General features: G+C 40.3%; 1 protein-coding gene across 1 annotated transcript in view; it reads left to right on the top strand.

Annotated features, from left to right (window-relative positions):
* itsn2a (intersectin 2a) overlaps positions 1-18,153 on the top strand; it is a 33,538-nt gene that overhangs the window by 13,212 nt on the left and 2,173 nt on the right. The window contains exons 3-34 of the mRNA XM_072441572.1: positions 863-955; positions 1,065-1,128; positions 2,165-2,340; positions 2,459-2,680; positions 4,168-4,261; positions 5,249-5,391; positions 5,556-5,619; positions 6,375-6,512; positions 6,589-6,695; positions 6,818-7,080; positions 7,169-7,318; positions 7,394-7,534; positions 7,675-7,762; positions 7,858-7,997; positions 8,631-8,711; positions 9,193-9,332; positions 9,788-10,337; positions 10,980-11,155; positions 11,301-11,361; positions 12,285-12,514; positions 12,850-12,884; positions 12,971-13,137; positions 13,264-13,297; positions 13,403-13,524; positions 13,871-13,967; positions 14,039-14,230; positions 14,347-14,385; positions 16,881-17,002; positions 17,072-17,178; positions 17,464-17,647; positions 17,715-17,813; positions 17,930-18,097. Of these exons, the coding sequence (XP_072297673.1) occupies positions 863-955; positions 1,065-1,128; positions 2,165-2,340; positions 2,459-2,680; positions 4,168-4,261; positions 5,249-5,391; positions 5,556-5,619; positions 6,375-6,512; positions 6,589-6,695; positions 6,818-7,080; positions 7,169-7,318; positions 7,394-7,534; positions 7,675-7,762; positions 7,858-7,997; positions 8,631-8,711; positions 9,193-9,332; positions 9,788-10,337; positions 10,980-11,155; positions 11,301-11,361; positions 12,285-12,514; positions 12,850-12,884; positions 12,971-13,137; positions 13,264-13,297; positions 13,403-13,524; positions 13,871-13,967; positions 14,039-14,230; positions 14,347-14,385; positions 16,881-17,002; positions 17,072-17,178; positions 17,464-17,647; positions 17,715-17,813; positions 17,930-18,097 (4,487 nt within the window). The remainder of the gene's footprint in view (positions 1-862; positions 956-1,064; positions 1,129-2,164; positions 2,341-2,458; positions 2,681-4,167; positions 4,262-5,248; positions 5,392-5,555; positions 5,620-6,374; positions 6,513-6,588; positions 6,696-6,817; positions 7,081-7,168; positions 7,319-7,393; positions 7,535-7,674; positions 7,763-7,857; positions 7,998-8,630; positions 8,712-9,192; positions 9,333-9,787; positions 10,338-10,979; positions 11,156-11,300; positions 11,362-12,284; positions 12,515-12,849; positions 12,885-12,970; positions 13,138-13,263; positions 13,298-13,402; positions 13,525-13,870; positions 13,968-14,038; positions 14,231-14,346; positions 14,386-16,880; positions 17,003-17,071; positions 17,179-17,463; positions 17,648-17,714; positions 17,814-17,929; positions 18,098-18,153) is intronic.

The following is an 18,153-nucleotide window of genomic DNA, read 5'->3' as shown; positions in this document are numbered from 1 at the left end:
TTATGGTATAAAACACTTCTATTTGGCAGGCGTTATCAAGCACATAGCTTTATTGTTTTAAATGGTTTGTATTTGTGATGAATTAATGTGCCACAGGGAAGAATAACTTGGACACTTATTACCATGCAGTGTACAGAATGGATAATCAACTCTTTCCTTTTCGTTTATACTGTCTGAATTAATGTGTAACTGGGTTTGCACCAGCAGAAAGTGAGCTAAAGATTAATAAAGTTGATCTAATCATCATTCAAATGTCACAACATACAGTTTTAGTTGTATTGTAAAAATCACGATTTATTGATTGTTCACAATTATTACAGTAAAATCTTTAATTTTCTTTCATTCCTGTCATAAAGTATCATTATGTCATATGGTTTGGGGGTTTTCCATGCATAAATATATCAAATGGAATGGAATTTAGTTTCTCCCTAAATTAAGAAACACTGGTCCATCACAATACTCAAATTTGTAACCAGCTTTACAAAATGAATGACAAAATAAAGTGAATGTGACAAAAACTGACAAATAAAAAGGCACTTTGCTCTTTACTTTATAAATAAATAAATGTATTTATATTACCTTACTTTGCATAATCATTATTCTTATTATTCTTACTCTTATTCGGGGGGTTTTATTACTTTTTTATTTTTACCATAGAGCTAAATAAAAAGACCTAATTTTGCTTCTAAATTCTATTATATGTTTGTTGTTTTTCACACTTATATTGTGACCTGAATAATCCCGATTAACGATTAACCAAACAATCTTTCCATCTCTAGTTGCTCCTCTAGTCCCTGACATGGCTTTGAAACTGAAAATCAGATGTCAGGTCTTAAAGTTTTTGTTCTTTGGCCTTGTCCAGGTGGAGCGAGCATTTGGGCCATCACTCCTGAGGAACGAGGGAAACATGATAAACAGTTCGACAGCCTCGCTCCTGTCCTCGGCTTTGTCTCAGGTGAGAACTCTGTTTTGTATTCGCCAGTGGAACTCATTAAACATACTTGGAGTTCAAAAGATGCCTGTTGTCCACTTTGAATTCTGATCTTGTGATTTTTATTCTTCAGGGGAACAGGCCAGGAAGTTTTTCCTCCAGTCGGGTCTTCCACCTTCAGTTCTTGCTGAAATATGGTACGAGAGTCGCCATGTTCCTGAAAGTGTAACAACAAGGGTCAGTCAGTTTGTCTTGGGCCTGGATTAGTTTGGTCCACGGCGCAGTGCTTCCTGTTGAGAGTTCACTTCCTTCATAGACTGCCCCACCTAGTTAATTGTGTTTGGGGGAAAAGGGGAATAATGTGTTACTGTTGCCACTGTGCTAAAATTACACACATTACTCAATTTTGGATGCTAAAAGCTTGATACTTATTACCAATTTTGATAAAAGAATGATCCATTTTTTTAATAGGAAATATGATGTAATTTTAAACACAGAATAGTTGTAGTACCTTGTGTTTTAATGTGGGACACATTAAGCCTAAACTCCGGCCAATGCGGTCCGTGGGCCGCATGTTTGACACCCCTGATCTCGACCCTTCTTAATAGGGCTGGGCGATATTGACAAAAAGGTATAGCTCAATATTTTTTGGAGTATCCCGATAACAATAGTCAATCCAACAGAAATGTGTTGAAACTTATTCGTTGAGGTTTAATAATCAGACAAATGTGAATTGTCTGTAAGATTAAAATCACAAAAGTGCGGAATGCTTAGAAATAAAAAGTAATACAATGAATGATTTGTTTATTTCACAGTTTACAACATAAATGGTTTAAATTTTTGTAGCTTTTTTTTCTAGAAACAATAGACTCAATATTCAAATTTTGCACATCTTCAAAACATTCACAATATTACTAAATTTCGATACATTGCCCACCTTCTTGTTCCAATTAGGGGCCACGGGTGACTGGAGCCTATCCCAGTGACTTTGGGCCTTAGGCGGGTACACCCAGCTCGTCGCAGGGTTATTGCCCACCTCTACTAGTAAAGTGTCCTATATATGTGATTTATTTAATTTCTTTTTTCATGTATCATGTATATGTACTCTTTCAAATTACTATCTAGATGTTGTATTAGTTTCAGCATCAACTAGAATCTGAGTATCATTTTCAACCTTACTCCTTTTTACTTTTTTACTCGCCTGGCTAAAAATCTTCCTACTTTGTTTTATAGGAACCTAGCGGACATGGAAAGCGACGGAAAGATGGATCGATTAGAGTTCTCCATCGCAATGAAACTTATAAAACTCAAGCTTCAAGGGATGAACCTGCCCTCGTCCCTCCCCATAGTCATGAAGCAGACCCCGTTATCCAGCGCCGGAGCTATCATCCCTTCCTCCACACGTTTCGGTAAATATCACTTCGAATTTCCAGCGATATCTCTCAACCGTCCATCATTTACAAAACTCTAATCTACATTTAACCTGTCAGCCACCGCTCCTGTGTTGTTGTTTGTGTGCTCCTACAGGGATGGGCTCCATGCCAAACCTGTCCATTGGTTTTCCGTCCATGCCACCCTTGCCACCCATGTCTACAATGCCCATACTAACACCCATCCCAGTTAACTCTCCCATGCCTTCTCTTCAACCCCTGATGCCAACGCCCATGACCCTGCCCCTAATCCCCATGGGAAATCCGGGACTTACCAACGGCAACCTCCTCACCCCTCCAGCTCTGTCCAACACAGCAGGTTGGTTCTGCATTGGAACCAAATAAATCTTTAATCTCTGATTCTAAACTAGTTCTTTGAATAAGCAGAACAAGTTCAAATGTTTTCTGTTACAATTATTACTATATTGACTCATCGTTCAATAAATAATAGACGGGGCAGTATTTTTGGAGGCGCATTATCTATCGTGTGTGCATTTTCTTTGCACTAGCGAAAAAGTGTGTTTATTTTTTGTTGTAGTGTTTCAAATAAGTAATTTCTATGACAATTTATAAGTACTACTACTTGCGTGTTTCATTCTGACATTTATTCATGCAGCTCATGTTTTTAAACAATATTGTACATTTAGAAACAGTATTATTAGTTTTTTCTTTCTTAAAAGTCATTCTGACATGGGCATAATGTAGTTTAAATATGATCGTTTATTGTAATGTTTTTCTGTAGCAATATATCTATTGTGACAAACCTAGATGCATTCATCTCTGCCAACATTGTTTAAAGTGCATATGACTGGAGGGTTTTATGTTTCCTGTCAACTGCTCTGTTTGTTGGTAATGCATGTGTTAATATTTATCATGGTTTGGCATCAGTTTTAGTCAAGTGGCAGTTTGCGAAGAGAAAAAGTTGAAAATTACAGATACCAGCACTTAGTTTTAAAAAGAAATACACACATACACACAGTTCCATCCAAAATGAACATATTTATTCAACCAAATAAAGGCGCCGTCATATATTTTTAGTTCTCAATTACTGGTGTAAATTAGACAAACTAGAGTTGCCAAGTTTTACCTCTATGTTAACCAGTAAATATATAAACTTGGTCAAATGGTCAACTTTTGAAAATTAAGCAATATTTGTTATTTATTTTCTCAACCTCCTGCATTTAATAACAACCTTGATATATTTTTACTTCCATAACATCTGTATTCACGAGCGTCTTCATATTCCCTTTATAGCAGTTGCTTTTTCACCAAGGACACAATTATTTTACTACAGCTCCACATTTGTACTATTTAAAAATTAAGTATACATTTAATATACTGCATCTGTAGGTGATTATTAAACCGAATTATGTTCCTTTTTTAATCTGGCCATGTAATCTCAGGTGTGTCCTTTGGCAGCCGCGTCAACAGCACACTGTATCCGTTTTCTTGGCGGCGAATCTAAAAAGAAGGTCATTCAGTTCTCATGATATTTTATTTTCTCCAACACGATATAGCTCCGCGCACTGGTCTCCCAACTGCAGACAGCCACATTCACGTTGTTTTGTGTCCAATGTCAATATAACGGATTATGTGCAGCGCGTGTAAAGTGTTTAAGAGATTAGATTAGATTAGGAAAGTCACATGTTCAAGGGTAATTGATAGCGGCAATATTACACACTCTAAACTGCAGCTTGTTCTTTGAATGATGTTTGTTCTTTGATTCCCTATAGTCTTCTTCACACCCCTATGTTCTGTGTTATGCCCACACTAAATGTTTCTGTAAATATGTTATCTGTTTTGCAGGGCTGCCTCTGTCGGGTTATTCCTCACCTATGGCCTTCTCTCCCACCGATGGTTTGTCTAAAGCGAACTCATTACTGGACTTGGGATCCAGCAGGTCAGAGCCTCTGTGTTTCTGCTGATACACATAATTTCTGCACAGTACTAAATAGATACTGAACTATTTACTATACTATTTACGTGTTCCTCTGACATTTAATTCAGTGACAAAATGTTTAAATATTTGCACATCGCCTAATGGTAGTAAAATGCCATCAAGAACCTGTAAAATACATTGGAATTGTCTTATTTTATTTTATGTTATGTAGGAGCCAATTCCATGTCAATAAAAGCAGCATTAGAAACTGCAGACATTTGAAAATAAAAGAGATGTAGCTGTTGATGAATGTGTAAACTGCAAACATTTAACTCGTGCCCAATTTCTACTCGTCTTGGTGGAAGTATCCAATGTCTCTGGTGTTTCTCAGGGTGTTTTGTGCTGTTAAGGGAAAGGATAGCGGCAGTGTCAGTTTTCTTACTTTTGTGTGGCAAAATCTTGATACAAAAGGACTTGACCTTAGGTGTAGTTACAGAGGAAAACTTAAATATTGAGAGGTAACTATCACCCACTGATGCAGGTGAATGTAACAGCATCTCAGATTCTTTGTCTTGGCCACTTTGTTCTGCTCATCGTGACTCATATTAATTTTAATATGTTCATAGTTACATGGCAAACACCCAAATTCTAGCCCTCTGGCAAAGGAGGAGTCAGATTGTTCAGCTGAGATATCTTTTGAAGGGTTGCATGTTCTCTCCGTGCAATTAAAGCAAAATCTTCTGAAACGGTTAACAAGCATTTCCTTTGTCTTAGCTTCAAGGCATTGCACAAAGTACTAACAGAATAAGTAATCAGCAGAGCTTGCATGTTATGTCGTTGTTTAAGAAGAGTCATTGTCTAGCGAGCCAACTGCTTCAAAGGCTAGGACCCAAGAATGAAGCAATTAGTGTTACTTTAAAATGTGAAATCACAAAAACGCTGACCTATAGCAATTTGTACAAAAAGTGCCAGGAGAGGTGTCAATGTAAAATGTTTTTGTCTCCTCAGCTCAAATTCTTCATCCACTACTTCGTTAGCGAGTAACTCTCCAAAGACAGGAGCGAGTGACTGGGCCGTTCCACAGGGTTCAAGACTTAAGTACCGGCAACAGTTCAATACGCTGGACAAACTCATGAGTGGATACTTGTCAGGTGGGTCTAGCACACTTGTTCTCTGGACCGCCAGGCTGCTCTCGAGTGTGCTCCTTGACATTTGACTGTCAATGAGAGTTTACTATTACCGGTTGTCACTTTCTCTCTGAAGGGCCCTTCGTATTTGTGACATAGGGAATAAAAAATAACTTTTCCTTCTTCAGGGCCTCAAGTAAGAAATGCACTAATGGCATCAAACCTGACGCAGACTCAGCTCGCTACCATCTGGTGAGTACAAGGTGTGTGTAGGAAACTGACTGGGAATACAAATAACAGCTTGCTCCAGCACGAGATAAAAGGTCTAACCTACTGCGTCATTCACACAGTGCATTTGTTTGTCAGGAGGCATGGTTTAGTAAGTTCAGTTGTGTTTCCATCATGCTTTCCTACACTTTATTGAGTAATAAACACAAAATTCATGTTTTCTCCTGGCACCACCATAAAGCAGGATATAACGCACACTGCTACTGGCTAATACGGTTTACACACATAGTGTGTGAATCTATAATGGTATAAGTAACCCGTTTAGAGGTGAAAGATGTATATGATTTATTCATTCAAAATTAATGTGCAAAATAAGACTATTGTTGAGTTTATGGTCTGTCAAAAACTATTCAAAGTATGTGGCCGTACAAACTTGTCAACACTCAGCAGGGATGGGCCTGGTTCCCACTTTGCCTCCAGTGTCCATTTGTGTTGGTGTATGGATGAGTGGATGTTGTTACAATCCATGTTTACAGCATGTATTTTGTGTATGTGAGCAATTGTATTTGAGCAAATAAAAAATATTAAAGACTACTAGAAGAGGTTGAAAAGAAACTCTTTGAACTATTGAAATCGTACCACAACCCCTACATTTACTGGTGCGTTTTATTACATTTCAGATAGTAATCATAGAAATCCTTGCTTTTCTAAGTAGCCTCGGTGTAAATGTGTAAGTGTGGCTATAGTGTGCTTAATAACAATTGTTATAATTTACCTAGGACCCTGGCTGATGTGGACAAAGACGGTCAGCTGAGAGCAGATGAGTTCATTTTGGCCATGCATCTGGTGGACATGGCTAAAACAGGACGCCCCCTTCCTCTGACACTGCCCCAGGACCTTATCCCACCTTCTCTCAGGTAAGACACACACATACATTGTATTGAAACTTTATGTTTGTACAACAGACAAGAAAACTTTCTCCATTTGTTTCAGAGGAGGAATTAAGCCTATTGAGCTTGTCAATGGAAACGGACCCTACACAGCTCCCTGCTTAATAGACATAGAGAGTGACACTGTGCCAAAGACCAAATACTCCAGTGGTATGTCTTTTAATTATATTTATAGATATATTATATATTATATATATTGTATATTATATATATATATTAAATATATATAAAAACATTTCAAATTTACAAGTGTTTACCCTAATACTTGTTAGTATCCTATGAAGACAAACTGAAGGAGAACTTTGCACGAGGAAGTGCAGAGCTGGAGAAGCGTCGTTTGGCTCTGGAGGAAATGCAGAGGAAAGAGAGAGCGCGGAGGGAACAAGAAGAGAAAGATGCCCAGGAACGAAGGGAGAGAGAAGCCAGAGAGCTGGAAAACAGACGGAGGCTGGATGAGGAGAAGAGGATGGAGAGACAGAGGGAGATAGAGAGACAGAGGGAGGAGGAGCGACTCAGGGAACTGGAGAGGAAAGAGGTGAGCAGAGAGAGACAACAGGTTGAATGAACATACCAATATATTCTGTGTATCTGTTCAATTTTGTTTGTGTGTGATGGTCTTATAGGCAGCCAAACAGGAGCTGGAGCGACAAAGGAGGGAGGAGTGGGAGCGTGGGAGGAAAGAGGAACTGAGCAGAAGACGAGAAGGAGAACAAGATGACATCTCCAAACTCAGAGCCAGGAAGATAAGTCTGGAGTTGGAGCTTGAAGCTGTGGTAAGAGCACATGCAGTTATAACACTGCAGGATTAAATTGCATTAGACAATGCACTGATGTAATTGGTCTCCCAGGGTAATAAGCACAAACAAATCTCTGACCGTCTCCGTGACGCCCAGAGTAAAAGGAGGATTCAGAAATCAGAGGTGGACCTCATCAACCAAAAAAGAGACTCCCGCATCGCCGAGATTAACACACTGCAGATTCAGTTTGAGGTTAAAATACATTATTTCTGTGTTTTTCACCACTTTGTTTGCTTTACTTTGTTTTAGTTTTTTATACACTATATTTTGAAAATAACAATCAACTCAAAAGTGGTATTACTGCTTCCTAACTATCTATAAATATCTTATAGGATTGGCAGAGGAAACTCTCTCAGCTCGTCCCTGAACAACAGAGGCTGACAGAGAAGCTCAGGAACATCAGCCTCAACAAAGTCCCTGGTGTGTAATTCACTCCAAATTACACAAACTGCTATAACTGAGAGATTGAACGGCCTGTCATATTTTATTGTGACCTTTGACCTTTCTATTTGTAGAAGGGGAATTGCTGTTTCTGACTGACACTGTGACAGAGAAGGGCACAAGCTGCCGACGGCTGAAGGACCAGCTCAATGTCCTGGAGAAGGAGACCACAGAGAAACTGGACGAGATGGAGCAGTACAAGAAGGAGCTGCAGGTCGGTGCCCACTACACACCAGAGCTAAAAGGCTGCTCCACATTAACAGAAGTAATGTTTAATATACCAGTAGTCCGGCTGCACTCTCTTATCTCAATCAAACAATACAAAACAGTTTATTCTAAAATATACACAATTCTTACTCTACACAGTATCCAACGTGAGGCTATTTTCAGTTGTGTGAATATTTTTTTCTGGAAAGGAGCACTATAGAAAACTGTGTGGTGAAATCCCGTTCAGCTAAACCCAGTAGCTCTCGAGTTTCACCCCAGAGGCGACAGAAAACCCTCTTACCGAGGCGTTATTGCTACTGTAAAGAATAGGATGTCCGCACATTCCCGGGTGAAAACCTTACTAATTCAATACTTGTCAAGAATTATGTCATGGTATTTTCACAATCTCTTTTTAATCTCGCACTAATGACTGTTGCACTGTACTCTGCTCTTTAGTCTTGCTTTGCTGACTTGTTCTGTTTATAGCTTTTAACAAAAGTTTCTGTTCTCTTTCTCACGCATCCTTGGATCTCTCTTTTTTCCCTAATCTTTCTTTTTCCTCTTGTATTTGTTATGATTGCCGCTTACCCTGTCATCTGTCTCTCTCTCCATCTTGCCTCCGTCATGGTGGCTCTAACAGCTTGGGGATATGGATGACTGTGTCTTACGGTGCCTTCTGTCCCTGCTGGCCTGTCTCAGTCAGCTCTTCTTCCTTATCAAGGTTATCTCACTTCCTGTATTTCATATAACAGCTCTTATCACTCATAACTTTCATCCATCCTTTCATCTCTCAAAGAGGAAGCTCATCTGGTCCTCTCCATGTTTTGATCATTGGATCTAAGTCTTTAACTCATTATTATTTAGAGCTATAGCTGCGCATCTCCCTTTGTGTCTCTATGGGATTAGTCCCACTCTTTGTTTTTGTTGTGTAAACAGAACAGGCCCTAAGGCTTGAACACCAAGAAAATGCTTAATCTGCATAATTTTTTTTATATTGGAGGGAATAAAATGTCAAAACTCAGCAACTTGCATGTGTATTTTTGATTGCAGTGCCTGCTCTATTTTGTACTGTGTAATCTGAAATATGAATGCCGCACCACTTATACGTTGTATATTTAATTCATTGTTTCACGGTTGTGGTGGACAATGATGCATGGAGTATTTCATCTCGGGGTTATTTAACTTGCTGTGTACCGCATTAGGAGCTGAGGGAGAAGCAGGTGAGGCAGCAGGCCGTCCTGGACGACCTGCACAGAGTCAAAGAGGAGAAACATCGAGGGCTGCAGCGGAGGCGGGACGAGGAGCGAGAGAGGAGGAGGAGGGAGGAAGAGGAGGCCGCGCGGTGAGTGGGAGGGTACACATCATTTATATCTCCCTTTGGGTGACTTTGAATGAGTCTGCTCAAGGCTTATTCACCGCAAGATAAAGCTGCTGCACAATTGCATATTTATGACATGAATTCATAATTTAGAAATTCATTTTTGAGGGGTTGAGGAGAGTTGTCATTTGATGAAAAATGTATTTATGTTGCTGGACATAAAAGCATTTTGACAAGCTATTTAATGTATTTGAATAAGCCTATCAAGCTATCTTTATATTGTTCAAGTTTTAGATTTTTGTACTTGTTTACGAGGAAAAACACAATACATTTTTGTCTTTTATGTCTTACTTAAAAGACAAGATCATAGTACACTATTAAATGCACTATTATTATGTACAAAACTAAACAAGTGACAGCTTTTACGTTTGAGTTTAAGTTTTACATATACACATATTTAGCGTTTTCCCTTTTTTTAGGCTAGCGAAGTTGGAGCAGGAGCGACTGGAGCAAGAAAGGAGAGAGCAAGAAAGACGTGAACAGGAAAGGAGAGAACTGGAGCGCCTTGAGCAGGAGAGAAGACAAAAGGAAGAAGCGGAGGCACGTGAGAGGAGGCTGCTGGAGGAACAGAGGGCCCGACAGAGAGAAGAGGAGGAGAGGGAAGCACAGGCTCGACTCAGGGCTGCCCAGGAGCGAGCCCAGGAGGAGCAGAGGCAGAGGAGAGAGGAAGAGGAGAGACAGAGGAGGGAAGAGGAGCAGAGACTAAAGAGAGAGGAGGAACACAGACTGAAGAGAGAGGAGGAGCAGAGACTGATGAGAGAGGAGGAACAAAGACTGAGGAGAGAGGAGGAACAGAGAAGGCTAAGAGAAGAAGAGGAGGAGAGGAAGAGAAATGAAGAACGAGAACGACTTCAGAAAGCGTCTTTGGTCTCCCAGCAACCCTCCAAACTCACCACCTACAAAGCGCTATACTCGTTTGTGGCTCGTAACGCAGACGAGCTGAGTATCGATGCAGACGGCCTTATAGAGGTAACAACCACCAATGGAAAACACACATTTCTGCAACTTAAGCCTCTCTTTTCTTGCAAATTAAAAATACATGCGTGCCGTTTGATTTGATAAACATTTAATATCACAGTTTTAAGCTCTTTGCTCTGAGCTTTTGATTTTAATAGACTAAAAAATCTGTGAAAGTGACAGATTGCATTAAATATACAGTGCTACAACTAACAATTAGTCGACTAGTCAGATGATTATTTCTAATATACGCTGAAACTTTTCAAATACATTTTTAACCAAACAAAGTTTAAAATATGGTGACTGAAGCCTTCTAGATAGAGAATGTATACAAGTAACGTGTTTTATTGCTAAAATATATTGTTGTATGTGCTTCAGAGGTTGTAAAGTCCAGATAGGACAGCTCCAATATATTTTATGAAAAAACAAATATAATCCATAGTTGGCTAATAGTGACTGAATTGTGTCCATGGGTTTCAGAACGATGAGAAAGTAGGACCGTTGCCATAGCAATTAAAGCAATTAAAACTAAATAAATATATATATATATATTTTGAAGGGGTAAAATTCCTTAAACTAAAATCCATGGACATTATGAAATGACTAATACAATCCATTAGTCCATAGCGACTGAACGCTGTTGTTCTGACCCAGGTGGACGAACAGACCGTTGGAGAGCCCGGCTGGTTGTGTGGGAGTTACCGTGGAAACAGGGGCTGGTTCCCTCATAGTTACGCTAAAAAATGTGGCCCTCATGAAGCCTCCGCAGAGACGGGACCCTCCTCACCGCTGCGCCGGCCTTCCTGTTTACCACAACCACTTAACACGGGGTAATTTAGAGCCACAGGAGGCGGCAATGTTCAATATATAATTATACACAGCTCAACAGCACTTTGACACTAACTTGTGTTTTCTGTATTACTCACTGTATTAGAAATTGTAAGGTCTGTTTCCTAATTGTTTGTCTTGATACAGAATCCCAGAAATTGACATAGTATGTGACAATATTGTACCCACGCAGACAGATGCTTCACAGGTAAGAAAACGATTGGTTCATTTTCTAAATCCTAAGCACATTTATACAGGACATAATATGTATTTATTATTTTGTTTTTGTGACGGAGACAGTGCATGTTAATGAACACATGTAAATGACAGAGTAAATATGCCAGATTATATAAATGTTCCATCTGTTGTCCCTCGGCAGGTAAGACAAATACAAAGCATTACAAAAACACAACATAAGAATTAAAGGCTTGTTAAAAGTCTTCAGCCACAGTTTAAGGTACAGACTGTAGATAGAGATAGACATTCTGTCATTCTCAGAGGAAGGCTAGACCAATAATCAGTTTTGACCTTGGAATGTTTACTTTATTCTTTACATCAAGGTGTCATTCACCTATTACACACATTCATACATTACTGAGCGCGGACACTAGACAAAAGGTGAAGTGTGTAGCCGAAGGACTAAACCACAGCATGCATTGGTGTGAGCAGGGAACGGCCTACTTTACGCTTTGTGCAGATGAAAGCTCTACCTACTTGGTCACTATAACAGATCATATTGTACGTAAAGTTAGATACAAAAACAAAAAAATGTCTTTACATACTTACATGGCCCTATGGCTTAGCTAAAGAGGGCTACCTGGAAATTACAGGTACGTCATGGAAGATTGCAAATCGATTTGATGTTCCAGCCTCTGAGTATCTGGGTTATAGACCGGCTGTCACAGAACTAGGTCTGGCTTGAGTACACTCACTGCTGCTGTCACACACATGATATAACGCGCAGTTCAGTTTTTAGATGCTCTCTACTGGGACTTCCTCTCTTTTTTTTCCTCATGTGTACAGTTCCCTGACCCCAATACATTACATTAGTGTTAACAGGTCTGGTCTGTATAGATTAAACCGGCAATAAATAACACTTATGTATAACAGAGAATCGATATTTATTCTCAGATCCCGTGCCCGTTGTTGGCCCGTGCGCTTTCGTCATGGTCACCCACGTCAGACCTGGACCTCCGCTTCTCCTCCGGCGGCGACGTCATCCCCGCGCTGCCCGGCTTCTCGCAGGGGGAAATTATCAACGTGCTGCAACAGAGGGACGACTGGTGGTTGGGGCAGCTCAACGGGACGCAAGGATGGTTTCCCAAGAGCTATGTGACCCTGGAGGCAGCTGGCAGCACAGAGTAAGGCGATAATTACACTCGTATGTGGATGTGTCACCAATGTCACGATAGTCAGCACTTTGACCAAACAACAGTGAAATTCTTAAAAACTTAATGATATTGTCACATAAAGAGAAAGAAAAAAAAAAGTACTTTACATTTTTTATAGTTTTACATTTTTGTTGATGGATTGAACTGAAAAAACTCATTGCTGCTTCCTGTGATTCTCATGATTATTTTGAATTCTAATGATTATATTGTGACCTTAATCACAATTATCACTAAACTGAATCATCTTGACATCCCCTTTGGCTAGACATCAGTACATTTTTAGTAATAATCTGTCTCTCTTCTAGTTTGGACTCCCTAGACTCTGACAATCAGTTGGAGGGTGAGTTGATTCGTATTGAGTTTTTCCCATCAATGTATTTTCTGTTGTGAATTTGATGTGCAGCTGTATCTAATCCCACTTCACAGAATATGTTTCCCTGTACACGTATGAAAGCCCGGAGGTTGGGGACTTGACTTTTGTTGAAGGTGACGTTGTCATGGTGACGGAGAGAGAGGGAGAGTGGTGGCGAGGATGCATCGGGGACCAAACGGGCGTTTTCCCTTCCAACTACGTCCGACCTGTTGAGCCGGAGGTGAGCGAAAGCCTGTGCCAAACATTACACTTTTCCCTTATATACTACTCTTGAAAGCGGTAGTATTTCATTTCATACTTCATTCATTCGGTTACCACGCTGATAATGTTGTTTAATGTCCTCTAGACGTCAAAACCCGGCGGTCCAATCAAAAAGCCAGGTAAAAAAAAAATAAAGACAACTAAATAAATATTGCTTTTAAATCCATGGCATTTACCCGGTGTTCCCTGGAATACAAGCCTGATCTTTTATGTTTTGTCAACAGAGATCGCTCAGGCCGTCACTGCCAGTGTTGCCCCTATGATGTACCAGCTATGTCTGTCTCCAGGGCAACTGATTGTCGTCCTGGCCAAGAACTCCTCCGGGTGGTGGCTCGGGGAACTGCAGGTCAGTCAACAGAATGAAAGTCCTTGTTTTCTGTGCCTACTTAAAGCAACATAATGTAACTTTCTGGTGGTTGCACGTTACCTGCGTGATTCCATTAAAATAGAGAGTTAAAAACATTCTGTTGATCATTGTCCATGGAGATAGATAGGTTTTATGCCATACGGTGGTATAGTGTAAGGCCAAAAGTACAACTTTTCCATTGAAAAAAGCAGGATAAGGCACTTCCAGGCCAAGGAAGAGTCAGGTTTGTGTAAAATATTGATTTAAATGTACCACATGAACCTAATGCTGTAAGTGGTCCTGCCCTGAACAGCCCATCCTGCTGTTAATAATTGTTTTCTTATAGGCTCGTGGAAAGAGGCGTCAGAGAGGCTGGTTTAATTCCTCTCATGTTAAACTCTTGGGTCCCTCCAGCAGCAAGTCATCCCCCTCACCACTGCCCGGTAACAGACCACCATCTTCATAAGGATTAAAATCAATAAGCATATTAATGAACTTGAATCTGTCTTCCCAGTGTGTCAGGTAATCGCCATGTACGACTACACCGCAGCAAACCCAGATGAACTGAGCTTCTCCAAGGGTCAGCTGATCAGTGTCCTGGACAAAACCAACCCAGACTGGTGGAAAGGGGAGGCCAACGGGGTCATAGGTCTCCTGCCCACAAACTACATCAAGATGACCACAGAATCTGACCCCAGCCAACAATGTAAGTCACTCTATATTTTGCCTCCTTCTTTATTCTCAACTTAATGACTAAACTTTGTATTTTTTGGCTTTGTAAAGTATAGAGTAATTACACTGTATGTGTATTGGCTTACTCAGGTTCACTAGATTCTATGTCAGAGCATGGACAAACTGATGGTAAGGTGTCAACCTGTTATCACTGGTGATTGTCGGTGGGATTTTAATAGCTCAGTTTTATGTTGTAAAAATTGTTTAGCAAAACAACATTTTCAAATCAGTGACTGGGCGATTAAAATCTGTGTAATGGATTATTATAACCCTAACTGTCTGTTTACACAAATGGTGACTAATAAATCATATGACTTCATGCAAACGTTTATCAATCAAAGATGTTTTGGTGGTGATAGTCTGTAGTGCTATATCTTCTTTGCATGCTAATTGAAGTATAACATTCACCATTATGTATATAATCTATGTTAAAATTCATCCTGAGAATTACTGAAGTTATGGTTGTCTACAATCATTTGACAGTGAATATGCCTGTAAGTAATTATTGACTGGCAGGGCACAGACAGGAAATCCAATTTAAAATACATAAGTGTGTGCATCCTCCCTCAGCTGATCTGAGAAATCAGATAATTGCATTATTAGTGCGTTTCCATGTAAACCCTAGTATTACATCTTTATTAATATATTCTGTCTTTCTCCTTCATCTCATCACGTCCTCCTCCCGACTTTCTCCCTCATCTGTGTTCTGTTTCCTCTATAGGATTGTAGCTGGCTTTCCTTCCCTCTACTCTTCCTCCTCCTCCTCCTCCTCTTCCTCTTCCTCACCCCTCCTGTTGTGACCGAACGCCCCGGGCAGTGAAGTGGACAGCCCACTCTTCGCTCCACTCTCACCTGTTTAGGACTGTGGTGTTTGTAGTCCTCTTTGCCTTTTCTCTGTCTTATGTTTCCTTTTTCTGGTCCTTGTTCGTACTTATCCTTCGTTTCCTTAACTAACGCATTTCACATTGAGAGTTGTTTGATATATAAATTATTTAATATATATAAATTATTTAATATATACAAATGGAGGATGCAGTGTATTTTGTATTGGGGCTGGGGCTAATTAATCAAAATTGTATTTATTCGAGATCTATTCGTTTTCAGATAATTGGCTCTTGGTTAAATGAGTTAACTGTGTGTGTTAAATGGCACAAAGGTTTATTTTAAAGGTACAATGCTTAACTTTTCTGATGGATGGTTCATTACCTGCTTGTCTCTTTGGAGATGTAATTGTTTTGCCTCGATTGTAACACAATATGACAGAATACTGCTAATAGACGAGCAGAGGTGAGCCCAGGCTTTTTTGAGCAGTGGCAATTGGAAAAACATGTACCGGTAATTAAATAAACGTTAGATAATACAATTGAAATGCCATACTGTGAAACATTCCAGCCAATGCAAGGATGTCTAATCGCCACCAGAAAAGTGACGCTGTGCAAGTTTAAAAGTCTGTATTGTCTTACTGTCAAAAGTTATATTTCTTTATTTTAAAAAGAAAAAAGAGAAATTTGTCAAAATTAGGAAAAGTAAAGAAAAAAAAACAAGTAAAAAATCCCATATTGCCAAGTCATATGTGGTATACAGTATTGTTGGTTCAGGGAGCTGTATGTGTATTTGCACTAGAGCCCTTCTAATGTAATACTATGTAGCCCTCATTCTTTGACTCTACTATAAAAATTGACAACCTAAAAGGGCCGAGTGCTGTGCCCTGGAGTGGTCTTTGCCTTCAATATGGCGACTTTGAGCTGTTTTACTGTGACTGTCTGGATTGTTTAGAACCTTTACACAGCAAAAATATGCAGAACTCCATTGGGACCTTGAGTCAGCAGCAGTTGCCGGCCCGAGTGCTCGTTTTCCAATACTGAGATTTTGATGTAATTTAATTGTGTTGGCATGAAAGCATGAAAGGAGATTTTAAGTAGAACTGGTTGTATTGGTCGTTAGGTTGGATACCCAGTGTAATCTGTAAAAATAAAGTGGAATAATTTAGTTTTTTAAATCGAACATTAAGCCCATTATTTTTTTAAAGACTCATTCATTGTAAAATGGACCAAGCACTTCCAAACTTAGAGCTGCTACCCGGTTTCGTTGCTTGAATTTGATTGTGCTTTTTTAATATAAACCCCTTCTTATTATGCACACTAAGTTTACGGATCAGTGAAAAGCATTGACACTCTTTCTGTACTGAACTGTGATCTCACCAGCAAATTCTGAATTTAGTAGTAATAGGACTCTGTAAGCATTTACTACCAGCCGCTACTCTTAAACCTCAAAGACTGGATTTGCTAACTCCTCTGACAGTTGGCTTCTGGCTCTTCCACACCTTTTCTCACTAATCTTTACACATCTCACCTATGCAACCATTCAGAGTCGGCTCTCCACTAAAAGGTGCTTTGTTTTCTCTGTGTCCCAGCATCAGTGTCGCTATTGTTAGTAATATTCCTTTATTCACTACATGTTCTGCATCTACACTGCAACGTGCCTCACACTTGTCTGTGCATCAAATGTAAATACATGCATAGATAAACAATAAAGAGATTCTAAAATGTGTTTTTGACTCCTGTGTGCTTTTGCTTTGTTCGCGGTGCGTGTTTTGTACATGTGTGTTGGCATGTGGGCTGTAGGGTGCGCAGACCTGATGACCCTGGACACGATGAGCCCTCACGAGAGGAAGAGGCAGGGCTACATCCACGAGCTCATCCAGACGGAGGAGACCTATGTGGAGGACCTGGAGCTGGTGCTGGATGTAAATACGCTCACAACAAGGATTGTCGGTATTTTAAGGAAGCTGTTCATGGGTTGTTGTGTGCGTCAGGTGTTTTATAAGCCCATGTCCGAGTCGGGTCGTCTGACAGAGGCCGAGATGGCTGTGATCTTTGTGAACTGGAGAGAGCTGATCATGTGCAACACCAAACTTCTCAAGTCAGTAAACACACAATCATTAAGGTTTTCACTTGGAGGGTCCGACACCTGACTGTATGGGGGTTCAATTGAGGTTCTTGGGTATTTGCTTTGCCATAAATATTCCCAATAAGCAATAAACTCAATTGGGTTTATGGTGTCACTTGCTCAAGATGTATAAAATAAATACTGTGAAACGTTTTAGGCAAAGTAGTAATATCTCCATGGAGACAAGCTGGTGGCAGACCCTCCAGAAAAGCTACATTGTGTCCCTTTAACACAACATTCTGGCCGTATTATTTTCAGGGCGTTGCGTGTTCGTAAAAAGACAGGAGGAGAGAACATGCCAGTGCAGTTGATTGGGGATTTGTTGGCCTCAGAGCTTGCTCACATGCAGCCGTACATCCGCTTCTGCTCTTGTCAGCTCAACGCCGCCGCTCTGCTGCAGAGCAAGACCTACAACCAGCCCGACTTTAAAGACTTCCTTAAGGTACTGGGAGGACTATAGACAACATTACGCTGTACAGGATTCATCAGCTTGGTTTTCCCCTGAGCAGAAGATCGCCACTAATTACCGCTGTAAAGGAATGCCACTGTCCAGCTTCCTGCTCAAGCCCATGCAGAGGATCACACGGTACCCGCTCCTCATAAAGAATGTAGGTAGAACAAGGCCAATGCACTACAAATGCCATTACAAATCCCAGAACAGTGAATGCTGTGCACTTCTGAACATGTTTTTGAGTTTACTGTAGCTTTTTTTCCCCCTGCCCAGATCTTGGAGCACACACCAGAGTCCCATGCAGACCGCGGCCCGTTGAGAGACGCCCTGGACCGAGCAGAGGAGCTGTGCTCACAGGTCAATGAAGGGGTGAGAGAGAAGGAGAACTCAGACCGACTGGAGTGGATACAGAGTCACGTGCAGTGTGATGGGCCCATAGAGGTAACACCCTAAGCTTCTACTATTTAGTTTTTTTTTATTTATCAAAGAGTTGAAAC

This window comes from Eucyclogobius newberryi, unplaced genomic scaffold (assembly GCF_026437365.1).
Source record: "Eucyclogobius newberryi isolate DKJ021-1_F unplaced genomic scaffold, fEucNew1.0.hap1 SCAF_1, whole genome shotgun sequence".
Classification (NCBI taxonomy): Eukaryota; Metazoa; Chordata; class Actinopteri; order Gobiiformes; family Gobiidae; genus Eucyclogobius; species Eucyclogobius newberryi.
This window is presented reverse-complemented; position numbering and strand designations above follow the sequence as displayed.